This window comes from Equus asinus, unplaced genomic scaffold (genome assembly GCF_041296235.1).
Source record: "Equus asinus isolate D_3611 breed Donkey unplaced genomic scaffold, EquAss-T2T_v2 contig_3, whole genome shotgun sequence".
Lineage (NCBI taxonomy): Eukaryota > Metazoa > Chordata > Mammalia > Perissodactyla > Equidae > Equus > Equus asinus.
In genome coordinates this window covers 98,034-113,763 of record NW_027224960.1, presented here as the reverse complement: position 1 = coordinate 113,763, position 15,730 = coordinate 98,034, and the positions used below count along the sequence as shown (strand labels likewise).

The following is a 15,730-nucleotide window of genomic DNA, read 5'->3' as shown; positions in this document are numbered from 1 at the left end:
TTTTCCAAAAGAAAGCTGGCACATTGTTAGGAACAGAGAGGGTCATGGTGCAATGATAAAACATTCTATTCGCCAAGCTAGAGCAATTTTAAACATGTATGGAGCTAATAAAATAGGCTCACTATTGATGAAGCAAAAATCTACAGAACTACAGAGAAAAAATGATGAATCCGCCGTTATCGTGAGTGATTCAACACACCTCTCTCAGCACTGATTGACCAAACAGACACAATTCAGCAACGATATAAAGAAGATCTCAACAAAAGAATTAACCAACTTGACCGAATGGACATTCAATAATCAGAGAACACATATTTTCCTTGAGCACGTATGGAGGAGTTACAAATGATCACACACTAGGCCATGAAGAAAACTTCAACAAACTGCATAGACTCAAGAAAGTTAGAAATTAAAAGCGAAAAATAAATTTAAAATCCCTGTGTAGTAACTTCTGGGTTTAAGATGAAACTTATGATGGAAAATGTAAATGTCTAAAACCAAAAGATAATGAAGAAGCAAATCAAGACTAGTGGGATTAGGTGCTTTGAAAGGAATTTTGAAAGAAATTTTAAATGCTTATATTAGAAAAGAAGAAAATCTTAAAATTAATATGTGTCCCTCTTAAGAAATTAGAAAAATAATAACTGAGTAAAGTCAAAGAAAATAGAAAGATAGTAAAAGAAAGTACACAAACCAGTGAAATAGAAAGTAAAGATACAATAAGAAAATCGACAAAGTTAAAACTTCATTCTTTGAAAAAATTAAAATAGATAAAACTCTAGCAAGATTGATCAAAAAAAGAAGACACAAACAGTATCATGAATGAGAATACACAAAGGGGACTATATGCGTTACTTATTCCTTTGTAGCAGATTACCCCAAAATGTGCAGCATAAAACAACCACCATTTTATTTGCTCTTGATTCAGTGGGTCAGGAATTTGGGCAGACCTCAGTGGAACAAGTCATCTGTGTTTCATGTCTGTGTTCTCAGCTGGGTTGGCTCAAAGGGCCAGGCACTGGCTGGGATGGGTATTGATCCCCTTTCTAATTCTCTCTTCTCATTCTCCCACTAGAGTGAGAGAATCCACGGCCGTCTCGCTCATCTTTGTGGACCCAGTTGCTGACTATCAAGTGGGGCCATTCTCTCCCTTTGGTTAGGCTTTCCTTCCCCAGCAGATTCTCCATTTGGTCTCTCTTGGACTTCTTTGCCTGGTAGCTGGGTTCCTTCTTGGCATATGTGGAAAGCCTCATAAGACCTCGATTTGGAAGTTCCATATTGGCAGAGGAGAAAAACAAGAGCTGGAGGTAAAGGAACTTGCCCACCTTCTGAAGGAAAGTAGACTGTGAAGAGGGCACTGAGTCTGTGTGCTTGCCTGTGCCATCTTGCACTCTCTCTTATTCAGGATGATGTGTAGTTTTACATGAAGTTTAGATCTCAGGAGTAAATATATAGTGTAGTGTGCACTGATAGAGATTACATACAGGAACTTTGATGGAATTTAGCAGGGTGCTGGAATATATCTTTAAAGTGGTTTTACTGTACCAGAGGACATGATTTTTTTTGCGACTCTGATAAAGAAATATTTTGAATGATTTCTTCTTTTGAAAGACGGCGTGCTCATTACCATTGCCTTGTCACTCTTGCTACTTTTTGTTAGTGTTTCCTTCTAGTCGTTTCTCAAGTATTTCTTTTTGGCTAAATTATTTGTTTATCTATATAAAGCTAAGGGGGTTTGTTTTTCGGTGTGGATTTTTTAGCAGCTCTTCCTAATATGGGAAGGAATTTAATAGTGAATTTTTAAAGTAAAGGCCTAGTGCCCATAGGCACATTTTAATGTGTGAATTCTTTATTAAGTATGTCTTATAAATGTTGATGAGGCAGTGTGTTAAAATAGTCATTTATTTTTAACTAACCTAATTTTTGTTAGAAAAGGATTGCATCATTAAAAAAATTAAAATAAAAAAGCTTAAAATGAAAATAACAAAGTCTCCCTCCTCTTCCCAGTTTTCTCCTCTTCTCCCTAGGCCCTAACTCATTTCCCAGAAATCACCTCTGTTAATAGTTTTTAGTTTAGTTTTATATCATATTTCTTCAAGTTTTATCAAGTTTATACAGAATCTATTGATATTCCACTCTGAGGGACTAAGAATTTATCATGATTTAACTCCCCTTCCACCTCTGGATTATATTGTTTATATTTTTATTTTCTAGTCATTGCCTTATTTACTCTAAATAGCATATATAAATGTTTAATTCTTGATTTATCAAATTTACTATGGATTCAGTATCCACAATGAAAGGCAAGAACACTACCCTTCTACTCCTCTTCTCTCTAGTTACCTCCCTATTGTTCTCAGTTATGTTAATATTGTCTGAAAAATACTGTGTGATCTTAATTCATGTTTCCCCTTTTCCATTTTTCCATTCAAGCAGTAACATGCTGTGAATTTTATTGCCTCAGGAGAGGCACAGGGCAGGGAGGAGGGCAGAGTTAGCCAGTCAAATGTTTGCCTGTTTTACTTGTCCACACACCTGAGCTCAGCGAGGAGCACACGACGTTCAGGAGGACGCAGGGGCCCTGGAGGAGCAGGGGCAGGAGAGGCTCCCCCGTCGGAGGTCCGCGAGGGCCGGAGCGGTGCTGAGAAGCTACGTGGGAAACAAACACTGCTCCATGGTGGAGCCCTAGGAGGGGCAAACCTCAGAAAAGGTAGTGGTGTCAGCTATTTGGGGAAAGCAGGACCCTAGCACAGGGTTCCAACCTCAGCTGAGACTCCCATGCCGCGCGTGGAGCCCCAAAGGAGCAGAGATCTGCTGCGCTGCAAAGAGTCATTCATGGAGGCTCCCGGTTACCCGGGTGTGCAGATCACTGAAGCCTGGGGGGCGCCCTTCTCTCTGAATATTTGGCAACTGCATACCTTGGTGGGACCCCAGGAGGGCAGAGAAAGCCCAGGAATGTCTGTGGTTACATTTCCCATCAAGCAGGTCTTATGAGAGAGGTAGAGGGAGAAAGAGAATATTTCCCAGAGGTGGAAATTAAACTGAAATGTAGAAAATAAAGTGATATTTCTTATACACTTGAATTTGTTGGCTGAGATACCCTGCCACGTAATCTTTAAATTGCCAAGATTTATGAGATTTACTTGCTGTTCTGTAATATAATTATTAAATCTTCTGTGCTTTTGACATTGTTTGACACCCAAAAGTGAAAACCAATACACGGCATGTACAATATTAAGATTACATAAGTATTATTCACCGCAAACCAAACATTGCGATTGAACTAATTTAGAAGGAAACTGAAGGCTACGACATTAAAAGTTTGCTGCTTAAATTTTTCTTTTATTTTTTCTGGTTGTACTTAGTTGCCACCATTATGTACAATCTGATGTCTTGGTTTCCCATTTTTGGCCTGAAGAACTTCAAGTAATTGTTTTCTCGTGGGGAGACTGAATGGTAACTTTTTAATTTCCAGATGTCTTCATTTTATCCTGATGCTTAATTAACAATAAGGCTAAATTCAAAAAGTCTTTCCCTAGACCTTTGAAGACATTACTGCACTTTCTTCTATTTTCTTACTTTTGTCTACTTGCTCTAAAATAGATCGAGAGAGGTGAACTGAAGGCTCCATCTCTAGTGGGTTTCTATTTCTCCTTGCATCTCCTACAGTTGTTGCTTGATCGATATTGATGCTATGTTATTTGGTGCAGAGATTTTATACCTTCATTGCAAATTCCCCCTTTAATATTATAAAGTATCTTGTTTTAATGCTTTTTTGGGTCTAAATTCTGACATTACTACAAGTCTGGCTTTGGTTTTTCTCTCAGGCCCAAATACTCTCACGAGGAAGCATCTTGAGGGAACTCCACTGATGGTTGCTCCACAGCCAGCTCCTCCCTTTGAATCCGCTGATGCTGAGCCTAGAGCTTATCTGAGGCTTCCTAGAAAGAACCTGGCTTGGCTTTGGTGTCCTGAGATGCAATTTCTTCTCTTTTGATTTTTACAGGAAATTTCAACCCATTTGCTTTCTATTTTCCAGGTAGTCCTCAAAATTTCTGGCACACTGACGAGACTGTAATCGTTTTCTACAGATATAGTTCTGTGATTTTGAAAAGTGTCTGTGTTGGAATTTCAGTGGGAGATGAGAGAGTGGGGATTAATCATGTGTCACAGCGTACATCTTGACCTGGAATCTTTCCTGCAAGAGATTCTCAATTGTAAGCTCCACATTTATAGAAATAAAACATTGTTCAGTGCCCATCCACTTTCTTCTTCCCTCTCTTCCTCTTCAACATGTATTGCATGTGCACACAAAATCATTTCATTTAACACGTGAATACTTTTCCTTAAGATTCACTAAAACTCTCAGTGCTTGAGTTCTCTTTCCTTCCCATGCTGAAAATGTAAAATACTGGAGAGATCTGTCTGAACAACGTATCTCTAGTGAGCATTCAGAAATTTCACATGGTTTCCTTTGCTGTGCAGAAGCTTTTTAGTCTGATGTAGTCCCACTTGTTCATTTTTTCTTTAGTTTCCCTTGCCCGGACAGACGTGTGACTTGAAAATATGCTGCTAGGACCGACGTCAAAGATCGTACTGCCTATGTTTTCTTCCAGGAGTTTCATGGTTTCAGGTCTTACATTCAAGCCTTTAATCCATTTTGAGTTGATTTTTGCGCATGGTGTAAGGGAATGATCTTTCATTCTTTTGCATGTGGCTGTCCAGTTTTCCCAACACCATTTATTGAAGAGACTCTCTTTTCTCCATGGTATGCTCTTGGCTCCCTTGTCGAATATTAGCTGTCCATAAATGTGTGGGCTTATTTCTGGGCTCTCGATTCTGTTCCCTTGATGTGTGTGTCTGTTTTTGTGCCAGTACCATGCTGTTTTGGTTACTGTAGCTTTGTAGTATATTTTGAAATCAGGAAGTGTGATACCTCCAGCTTTGTTCTTTTTTCTCAGGTGTTCTTTGGCTATTCAGGGTCTTTTGTTGTTCCATGTAAATTTTAGGATTCTTTGTTCTATTTCTTTGAAAAATTTTGTTGGAACTTTGATAGGGATTGCATTGAATCTACAGATTGCTTTAAGGAGTATGGACATTTTAATGATGTTGATTCTTCAAGTCCAAGAGCATGGAATATCTTTCCATTTCTATGTGTCTTCTTTGGGTTCTTTCATCAATGTTTTATAGTTTTCGGTGTACAGATCTTTCACCTCTTTGGTTAAGTTTATTCCTAGGTATTTTATTCTTTTGATTGCAATTGTAAGTGGGATTGCATTCTTAATTTCTCTTTCTTCTGCTTCATTGTTAGTATGTACAAACGCAACTAATTTTTGTACATTGATTTTGTTTCCTGCGACTTGACTGTATTCCTTTATTGAGAAGATATTTGCAAACCATATACCAGATAAGGGGCTGGTATCCAAAATATACAAAGAACTCATACAGCTCAACAAGAAAACCAACAATCCAATTAAAAAATGGGCAAAAGATCTGAACAGAGATTTCTCTAAAGAAGATACACAGATGGCAAACAGGCATATGAAAATGTTCTCAACATCATTAGTTATCAGGGACATGCAAATCAAAATTACAATGAGGTATCACCTCCCTCTGGTCAGAATGGCTATAATTAACAAGACAGGAAACAACAAATGTTGGAGAGTATGTGGAGAGAAGGGAACCCTTGTACACTGCTGGTGGGAGTGCAAACTGGTGCAGCCACTATGGAAAGCAGTATGGAGTATCCTCAGAAAATTAAGAATAGATCTACCATATGATCCAGCTATTCTGCTGCAGGGCATTTATCCAAAGAACTTGAAAATACAAAAGCATAAAGATGCATGCACCCCTATGTTCATTGCAGCATTATACACAATAGCCAAGACTTGGGAGCAACCTAGGTGCCCATCAAGGGATGAATGGATAAACAAGATGTGGTATTTATACACAATGGAATACTACTCAGCCATAAGAAATGATGAAACATGGCCATTTCTGACAACATGGATGGTCCTTGAGGGTATTCTGCTGAGTGAAATTAGTCAGAGCGAGAAAGTCAAATACCGTATGACCTCACTCATAAGTAGAAGATAAAAGCAATGACAAACAAACACATAGCAATGGAGATTGGATTGGTGGTTGCCATAGGGAAAGGAGGGGAGGGCAAAAGGGGTGATTAGGCTGACATGTGAGGGGATGGACTATAATTAATTTTGGGGTGGTGAACAGGATGTAATCTACACAGAATTCGAAATATATTATGATGTACATCCAAAAGCTATATAATGTTATAATCCAATGTTACTGCAATTAAAATATAAATAAATAAATAAATTTCAGAGTGTATATATATATATATATATATATATATTTTTTTTTTTTAGGCAGATTAGCCCTGAGCCAATCCCCCTCTTTTTGCTGAGGAAGACTGGCCCTAAGCTAACATTCATGCCCATCTTCCTCTACTTTATATGTGGGATGCCTGCCACAGCATGGCTTGCCAAGTGGTGCCTTGTCTGGACCCGGGATCCGAACAGGTGAACCCTGGGCCGCTGAAGTGGAGGGTGCAAACTTAACCACTGTGCCACTGGGTATATTTTAAGAGACATTGCTGTTATGTAGCCATTAGAGAGTGGCATAATTCTGAGGGGAATCACAGCAATTTGTGGTCAGAATACAGAGCAGTATACAGAATACATTATAGTAATAAAAAATATATCAATAAGTTCAAAGTTTTGAATAAATTGCTTGCATGTAACTTTATTCTTATACTTTCTACACATCACCAGGTTCAAGGCATTTTACAGCTAGTGGGTGATAATATTTGCAATAAGTCAGTTTTTTCTTTATATGATAAATACACAAGCAGAGAGTTATATGTTCAATTTAACTATAAAGACATGTGATGTTACTATCTGCCTGATCTTAAATCCTCCTTTTGGAAGATAAATATTTTTTTATTTAATAGAAACATTAGTTCATCTACTTTGTTAGCCCCATCAGCATCTGTATTATCACTTTTCCTTTTGGAAATCGAATGGCTTGAGCCCTTCTCTAAAGGAACCACTTAGCATTGTGCAGACTCACCATGTGGTGCACCTGAAAGCCCAAAACCCATCATCATACAGACTTGTATTGGGCATGTCCAAAAATTTAGACAGACAGCTATCTTGTAGGTAGCAACAGGAAATAAAAGAGCTGCAAGACAGTCATAGTAAAAGGATGCTGGAAACGTTCTAGATCTTGATCTGGGTGATGGTTACACAGGTATATACATATGTAAAAATTCATCAAGATATATATTTAAGATTTGTGCATTTTACTATATGTCTGTTATTCCACAATAAAAAACAATTTGTGAATATAAATGAGAACCAATTTATATAAGCCTCTAAACTTTGCCCAATTATTGAATATAGCAACAGAAATTTTCAGAGGAGTACTAAGTATTAGAAATTTCCCTAAACGGTATGAAACTATTTTATGGTAGTTATTTTAGTTTCCTGCAATAAATTTAAAACATTCTAAAATTTTCAACTTAAGTTAAAACTGTACCATCAACCGCACAACAGTACAATGGATGGATAATCATGGGTATGATCACATTTTGGAACACTGTGCAGCAATGACAAGTAAGGAAGCACAGCGGCACTCATAAACATGGATAAACCTCACAAGTGCAAGGTTGGGTGAAAGAAACAAGTCACAAAGAAGCTATCAAAGGTAGTCAAAAGGAGCTATATCGTTATGCATGCTTACACAGGTGGCAAACCTAAAGAGATGCCAGAGAATGATGAAAAAAGCCAGTCGTTACCCCTCAAGGGAGGGAGGAGGATGCTGATATAGGAAAGAACCACAGATGGCGCTAAGGTACTGGCATCGTTCTGCTATGTTTCTTCACCTGGGGGGTGGTTACACACGGGTTTACTTTAGGATTGCTCTTTAAGTATAAAAGAGCCATACTAACAAGTAAAAATCCAATAATCAGCTATTTCATGGTCCAGAAAGCCCAGGGGTTTACCCTTTGGGAAACTGAAAGTAGTTGCAGGTAGCCGGCATTATGTGTAGAGTTGCCAGATTTAGCAAATAAAAATAAGAAATTACAGCAAATAAAAACACTGGATGCTCAGTTACATGTGAACTCTGATAAACAATGAATAATCTTTTAGATAAGCATACCCCATGTAATATCTGGTCCCATGCAATATCTGGGACATACACGTACTGAAAAATAATGCGCTGTTTATCTGAAATTCACACATTACTGAGCATCCTGTATTTTATCTGGCAACCGTAAATATGTGGCAAGCTGCACAGGCAGAAGCAGTTCTCGGTGGCCCGGTGAGGGGAGTACTCAAAGGAGGGCCAAGGAAAGGGAAGAGAAAGAAGAAGAAAAGTCTTAAATTAGCCTGACCCTAAGCTATTTGAACAATAGAGTAAGTGAATTAGCTGAGTTCAACCATTATTGCAATAGTTCAGGAGTAATGAATTCACACAATGTATCAAATAATTTCTATCAACAAAAAGCAGTATCAGCAAATGTTTAAAAGAGCCATCAGTGTTTCTCCTAAAAATTGTGTCTCTCTCACTACATCAGCCTCTCTTCTGATCACTTGGGATGAAAATATTGTGAAAGATAGCCTTGAGGATGCTCATTCTGTGACTAAGTTTTCTTAATCTGTAGACAGTGATTAGGAGTCAGGTTGCAATGTAGGTTGTTTCATCTTGTTTTTATTCTACAAATATTATCTGACCACCTATCATGTTCCAGGAACCCGTCTTAGACCCAAAGGACAGATAATGAGTGACACAAACATAGTCCCTTCCTGTGGAGCTCAGAGTCTAGGCCCTAGTGGACTATAAAATAGATAGATAGATAGATAGATAGAAAGATAGATAGATAGATAGATAGACAGACAGATAATTACATGCCCTTGGGAAAACATTATCTAGCAATAGTGGATATTTGCTCTTTGCTGCCCAGCATCCCTCTTTCTTTTGGGAAACCATCCAGACTCCATTTTATGTTAATTTGTTTGCCTGGAATTGATCCACAAGCCCGTTGCCACGATTGATGATGTTTGATTCAAAGATTGGTATACAATCCAATTAGAACTGATGAACCCTTGAGAGCCAGTAAGTAGAGGCTTCTGGAAAAGGGAAGCATTCCCCCCTGCCTTTGGTAATGGATAGGGGAGCTATCCAGATGATCAGGGCCATCAGGTACACACCCCTAGAGGACACCATTCACATACGCAAAAGATGAAGTCATGACCCAGGAAAAGCATCCTGGTGACATTGCAGAGCCGTGATTCAAGATGAACTGAAACTCCCCCCAGATTTTTCAGTTACATTAAGCCAACAAATCCACCCACTTCTTAGAGCAGGTTGAGTTTCCGTTTTCCGTCATTTGCAGCATAGAGTCCTAACTGATGCAATAAAAGTCTAAGAGGAAAGAAAAGGTTTCTTGCCTGTTCCCAACCTCCAGTTTCATGCCCCGGAGGTAATCACTGTGATGCTGCGTTCAGACATTTGGGTGCACACGTATGTATAACGCATGCCTTTCATGCAAATCGAATTGTATTGTATACATGGTTCCACCACTTGCTCATTCTAAACTTATGTTGTATTGTGGAGATCTTCATTTGTTGATACAGACTATTCGGCAATTGGATGTATCATCATCAATTTGATCTGTCTTCCACTGGTGAAAATTTATTTTCTCTTCAATTTTTTACTATGATAAACAATACCTTTATACATATATCTGTGTGCATTCATGCAATTATATCCAAAGGGAAAAAACCCTAGAAATGGAATTGGTCTTTCAAAGGGAATGTAAAAAATGTTGCCTTCCAGAATGATTATACCAATACAGTCTTCTCAAAAACACATGAGAATGTTTCTTCTCCACCATTAGTAACACTGTGTTTTGCCAAATATAAGAAATTTTGCCAATATGATAGTGAAAAGCAGTATTGTTTTCTCAATTTGCATTTGTTTGATGAGTGTATACACACACATAGACACACATGGAGAGAGATTCATATATATTTAGGCTATATATTTTATAAATTCATTAGCTATTTTTCTATAAATTCCCCATTCATATCCTCCACAGATTTTTCTCTTGGGTCATTTATCTTGTCCTTATTGATTTGTCTTTACATATCAGGAAAATAGACCCTTTTCTCATACATGTTCCTTTTTTTTTTAAGTATGCTTTTCCTTTTTTTTTGGTGAGCAAGAGTGGCCCTAAGCTAACACCTGTTACCAATTTTCCTGTATTTTTTTTCTCCCCAAAGCCCCAGTACGTAATTGTATATCCTAGTTCCAAGTCATTCTAGTTCTTCTATGTGGGATGCTACCGCAGCATGGCCTGGTGGGCAGTGTGTAGGTCCACACCCAGGATCCGAACCAGCAAACCCCAGCCTGCCAAAGATGAGCACATGAACTTAACCTCTCGGCCACAGGGCCCACACCCATACATGTTCTGAATATATTTTTCCAAGTTTGTTGTTCACCCTTCAGCATTGCTTTGTTTCTTTATCATTTTTTTAAGTATAACATTTCAAGTGTACAGAAAGCAGGAGAGAATTATATAATAGCACCTATATGTCCACCATCCAGTTTTAAAATGTTACCGTGATTTTGCAATATTTGCTTCACCTTTGTTTTTTAAAGAATAAAATGTTACAGGTACAGCTGAAGCTTCTCTTCCACTCTCACTGATGCCGTTCTTCTCCACGTCTCCCCACAGGTGACCACCACCTCGAAGGTGACGTGCATCATTTGTGGAGACCCTTTGTACACCTGAAAACCCCCTCACATGCACCAAAGGTTTAAATATTTTCCTGTGTCTTTTAGAAGAAAAAAAGACAGCAATAATGAATTGTCTGTGGACAGTTGTTCTCAAGTAAGCCTTCCCGGGATCTGCAAGCATCTTTCCAAGAGAGACCAGGTTCACATCGTTGCAACAGTGAGGCTCGCAAAGTTCCCGTGAGAAGCTGTTCACAAACTGTGCCACCTTCTGACTGATGTTGCTAATAAAGAACAGAGAAGAATCTGCCCGTCAAACTTGCCTCAAAGGAGGTCGTTGAGTTGCGATTGGATATATTATATATTATACAATAATTTATTTTGACCCTAGGAGAGGTTCATTTGAAAAAGGCCATAATACCTCTTTCTGCCCACTTTGGAGCAGATTTTAGCTGGGGTCAAAGCTCTAACGTCTGCCTCTATGAAAGGTTGCAGGCAGGGGGCCTGGGGCGTTCCTATCTGCTCGGGCACATGAAAAATGAAGACATTTCCTGAGGAGGCTGATGGAACCAATGTGCTCATGTCTGAACGTTTTTGCAGAAAGAATTAAAGGACGGTAAAAGAAACTTCTGAATACTCTCTAGTCTTTGGATATTCTGAAACTTCTACCTCATTGCTTATTTTTAAAAGAACCCAAATTGGGCTTGGCCTAAACAAGGGAGTCACCTGTGATTTTGACAACACCTTAAACAATACACTCCCATGGTTTTATACTTTTTCACAGATCTGTTTCTTTAAAAAATGTATATATATAATTTTTTAAAATTATAAAGTTTCTATAAATTGCACCAGACTGTGCATATCATTCTGCAATTCAGCATGGTTATTCACTATGACTTCAAAATTTATCCATGTGGATGCATATAGATTGAGATTATTCCTTTTAACTACCGAATAGTAGTCCCTTTTATGAATATATTTTTCTATTTTAAAATTAATAAACATTTAGATTATTCCTTTTTCCTTTAGTAAAAACAATGCTGCATTGACATATCTCCTTGTGCACGTGTCCAAGGATTTCCCTAGTGTGTCTGTCTACAAGGGAGGCTGTTGGTTTGTGAGTCCTGCACCCTCCTTACTGGCTATTGTAAAGTGTTCTTCAGCGTGGTTGTCTCCTAGAGTTCATACTTTTCCCTAGTAGTAAGTGAGGATTCCTCTTACCCACATCCTTTCTGTCTCTTGTGTGTATCCTCTGTGTTTGGGAGTTGTATGATTTTGATAGTAGTATAATTTATCAAACTATTGCCTTATGGCTCCTGGCCCGTGTGTGTGTGTGTGTGTGTGTGTGTGTGTGTGTGTGTGTGTGTGGTGTAGGGTGGTGTGCGTGTGTTTTGTCATGTTTAGAGGTTTTTGGTCACGTTTAGTTTTGGCAGTAAATGGTTACTGCAGCTTAACTTGCAAATATAGTTTTCAGGTTGTTCATTTTGTTTCACAACGATGACATTAAAAGAGAATAGTACTAATAGTCCAGAAATCTGGTAATCCTGCAGCAGGATTCTATCCAGACTGTGCAACACTTTGCCTGCCAGATATTAAGGGAGGCTAACGGTGAGGTTAAATTAAATTCAGAAACCTTCAATTGGGAAACCATGCTAAACACTGTATGTAGTAGCCAGACGTCTTCGTTGAAAGGCTTCTGCTCACTGCCCAGAGCCGGGTTGTCTAATGCAGCATTGATAACTGTATCAGGTCGAGGGCGAAGATTGATCTGGAGGGTTCAGTACTGATGCTCCTTTCTCCCTATCTTCCTTGTCCTACATCTTTTGAATAATGTTCACTTTCTCCTCATTATCAGGTCAAAGTTTCAGGAAAGTCCTAGATGTAACAAAGTTCAGGCTAAAAATTTTTGAAATGTTAAGCTTATGCAAGACATTAAACTTTGTCACGCCATCCCAGCCAAAAATAAACTAAAACTCCAAACCTGTTGCATAACCAGACGTGACATCTGCAGAGCCGGCCTGTAGAAATAAGCAATAAACTACACAGTGAACAAGGAACATAGCAGGTGTGGTCAATCAGGAAGAGCTTTTTGACACAAAATGATGATATTTTTACTTCTGGAACAATCAGAGGTATGTTCTTATTTTATGTGTTCAATCTTTTTTGTAAAACATATTATTTAATAACAGTATAAGATCTAATAATGGTTTATTGCACTATCTGTGGGGGTGAGGGTAGGGCTTACTTTCTTTCACCATCTAAATGTCCCTAAAAGAATCTTTACCTCAACACGTGCATTCCTCCAAATTATGTGTGAAATTTCCTTTGAAGAGAACTCAAATACTTCAGAAAAGTTTGGATCCTACATAAGCAAAGTCATTTTGATTTTCAATTTTCATGATCTTTAGAAGGCGGTAATGTCTTTAAACCCTTTTGGCTAGAGGTGGATTTTTTAATAAGAACGTGAAGAAAACAAGTCTTGACTCAAAGCACGTGGAAAGACATCCGTAGTTTTCAAAGCCTTCTTAGACCATTAGGGTAAAGTCTTCGTAATCCTATTCTCTCCTCAGCAAACTCTAAGGCACTCATGGTTACAATTTGTGTGGCACATCTCATTTCTGTATGACATTTTGGTTACTTAATTATTGGAACTCACCATTCCATAAATCTGCGCTTGCCATTTGCCTTCTGACTCCAATTCCTGCCTCGTGCCTTCCTGCAACTCCAGCTCTCAGGTGAGATGGGTCAGCTCAGACCTGAGGAGGGAGTGACGGCTGCTTGAGATGATGGAGATGTTGGATTCAGAGCAGCTGCTTGGGAAGCAGGCAGTTGTTCTGAGCAAGAAGGCTCAGTGCTTCAAGGCCGTTACTCTCAGCCCAGGAATAAAATTCTACGGGACACAGTTTAATTGCTTCAAGATTCAATTCATAACCCTTTTTCCTGCATCCTGTCATTATTAGGCCATTATTTTTTTGTCCCTTTTATTACATTCCAACAGATCCAGGCAAATATTTGCAAATATTTTTAGAGATGAAGCTACATGTGACTCTTCACTCAAGTGCTGAGTGACTACTATCATAGGCTACAACCAGTAAGCAGTGAAGCCTAGACAAAGGTCCGGATACGAAGGGTAATAATTAGTATATTCATCTCTCTTGTTTGTAGTTCCCACAGATACTAAGTGGTTAATTTATTAGCTTAAGAAAGATACTTCACTGTATCATAATTGTCAAGGAGTGAAAATATTGCCTAAAAGCATTGGCCGAGCTGTGCCTCTGCTGTGAAATCTTTTATGTAGGAAACGTTAACGTGTCATCATATGCCGATAGGAACCAAGGCCTTTGAGGAAGGTATAAGAAATTAAAGACCAAAATCATTTAATTTGAGAATAGATGCATTAACAAGATCAAATACAAGTTACTTGTCTTTTGTTTCAGATACTACCCTGAGAAAATTTTCCTCAGCACATATTGACTATATTTTGAAGGAAAAGGAGCATAATATAACCTTTGAGTCCTGAGAAGAGCAATTGCAATCAATGGACTTAATGTCTTAAATGGCTTTTATTATCATCATTGGTGGTATATAGAAAAAGGTTAATAAAGCCTCTTTCACAGCTGGAACTTACAAATTAATCCTGTTCAGCAGCATTCTCTCTCTGTGCTCACTAATCAGCTCATGCAGCTGGTGGCTGACGGTCATCTCTTCCTAATTAGAGGAGCACGTGCTGCAGAGCCATCATTCTGAATGAGAGCCATGGTGTTTACTCTGTTTCCCTCACCCTTCCTGCTTCATTCACCGTTAAGCAACCCGTGACAATGACACAGGTTGTCACACAGAGTATGAGGAGATGGAATCACAACATTTGGAGGTAGATTGCTTGGATTTGAGTCTAGGCCTTCAACTAGCTGTGTGACCTCAGGCACGTTACCTAATCTCTCTGAGCCTCGGATTCTCCATCTGTAAACAGTCGTTCCAGTTGCTTCCTAAGTTCTGATGATTAAATGAGATAATACATGGAAAAGCACTACGCAAATATCTTTTTACATTTTTAATTGTTGAAAATTTCAAACCTATTCTAAGGTTGAGAGAAGACAGTTGTACCCTCATGTGCCCATCACCCAGCTTCAACAATCATCCATTCACGGTCAGTGATGTTCATCTATACTCCAACCAGTACTCTCTCTTGCCCCCAAAGGAATCTTATACAGCAAGTTCCAGATGTCATATCATCCCCATGCTTACATATTTTAGTGTGTATCTCTAAAAGGTAAAGTCTCTTTTTTAAAAGCCTAACTATAAAGCCATTATGCTACTTAAAAATTTTAACACATACCTAGTCAGTGGCCATTTCCCAGTTGTCTCATAAAATCTTTTTAGAATTATTTTGTTTGACTCAGGATTTAAATAAGGTCTACACATAGCATTTGACTGACCTGTCTCTTTAGTCTGATCTATAACTGCACTGTTCAACATGGCAGCTACTAGCCACATGTATCCATTTAAATTTAAACACAAATTAATTCAAATTAAATAAAATTAAAAATTCAGTTCCTCCATTGCAACAGCCACATTTCAAGTGCCAAATAGTCGCATGGATAGTGCAGATACGGAACATTTCCACGATTGCACAAAGTGTTATAGGACAGTGCTGATCTACAAGTCTCTCTTCCCTCTCTGTTTCATCCATTTTGATTGTCAAAAAAAACCCAAGTCATTTATGTCATGGAATTTCCCACATTCTGGAGTTTTCTGATTGAATCCCCATGGTGCCATTTAACATGTTCCTTGGCCCTCTGTATATAATTGATGGTTACAGCTAGAGGCTGAAAAGCTGTTTGTCTGTTTCATGAGCTCAAGTCCTACCATGTGACCTTAAGCAGGTAACTTGACCCCTCTAAACGTCCATTCCCTCACAGATAAAACAGGAATAGTAACAGTACCTACACCATTGGGTTGTTATGAATGT

The 15,730-nt window shown here is 38.5% G+C and overlaps 2 protein-coding genes across 12 annotated transcripts in view; both read left to right on the top strand.

The window, feature by feature from the left end:
- Positions 1–11,387, top strand: part of LOC123284404 (serine/threonine-protein phosphatase 2A regulatory subunit B'' subunit beta-like) — a 145,176-nt gene extending 133,789 nt beyond the window's left edge. For 6 of the 11 annotated variants that reach the window (XR_011500669.1, XR_011500667.1, XM_070503585.1 and 3 more), the window contains one exon: positions 10,763–11,387. Coding sequence is in view for 7 of the 11 variants with exons in the window: in XM_070503585.1 (XP_070359686.1) it covers positions 10,763–10,819 (57 nt within the window). In the remaining 4 variants the exon portion in view is untranslated. The other 5 variants (XR_011500668.1, XM_070503586.1, XM_070503581.1 and 2 more) reach the window with 2 other exon arrangements.
- A 2,160-nt stretch (positions 11,388–13,547) lies between these two features.
- Positions 13,548–15,730, top strand: part of LOC123283882 (centromere-associated protein E-like) — a 37,366-nt gene continuing 35,183 nt past the window's right edge. The window contains exon 1 of the mRNA XM_070503563.1: positions 13,548–13,622. Coding sequence (XP_070359664.1) covers positions 13,548–13,622 — 75 coding nt within the window. The remainder of the gene's footprint in view (positions 13,623–15,730) is intronic.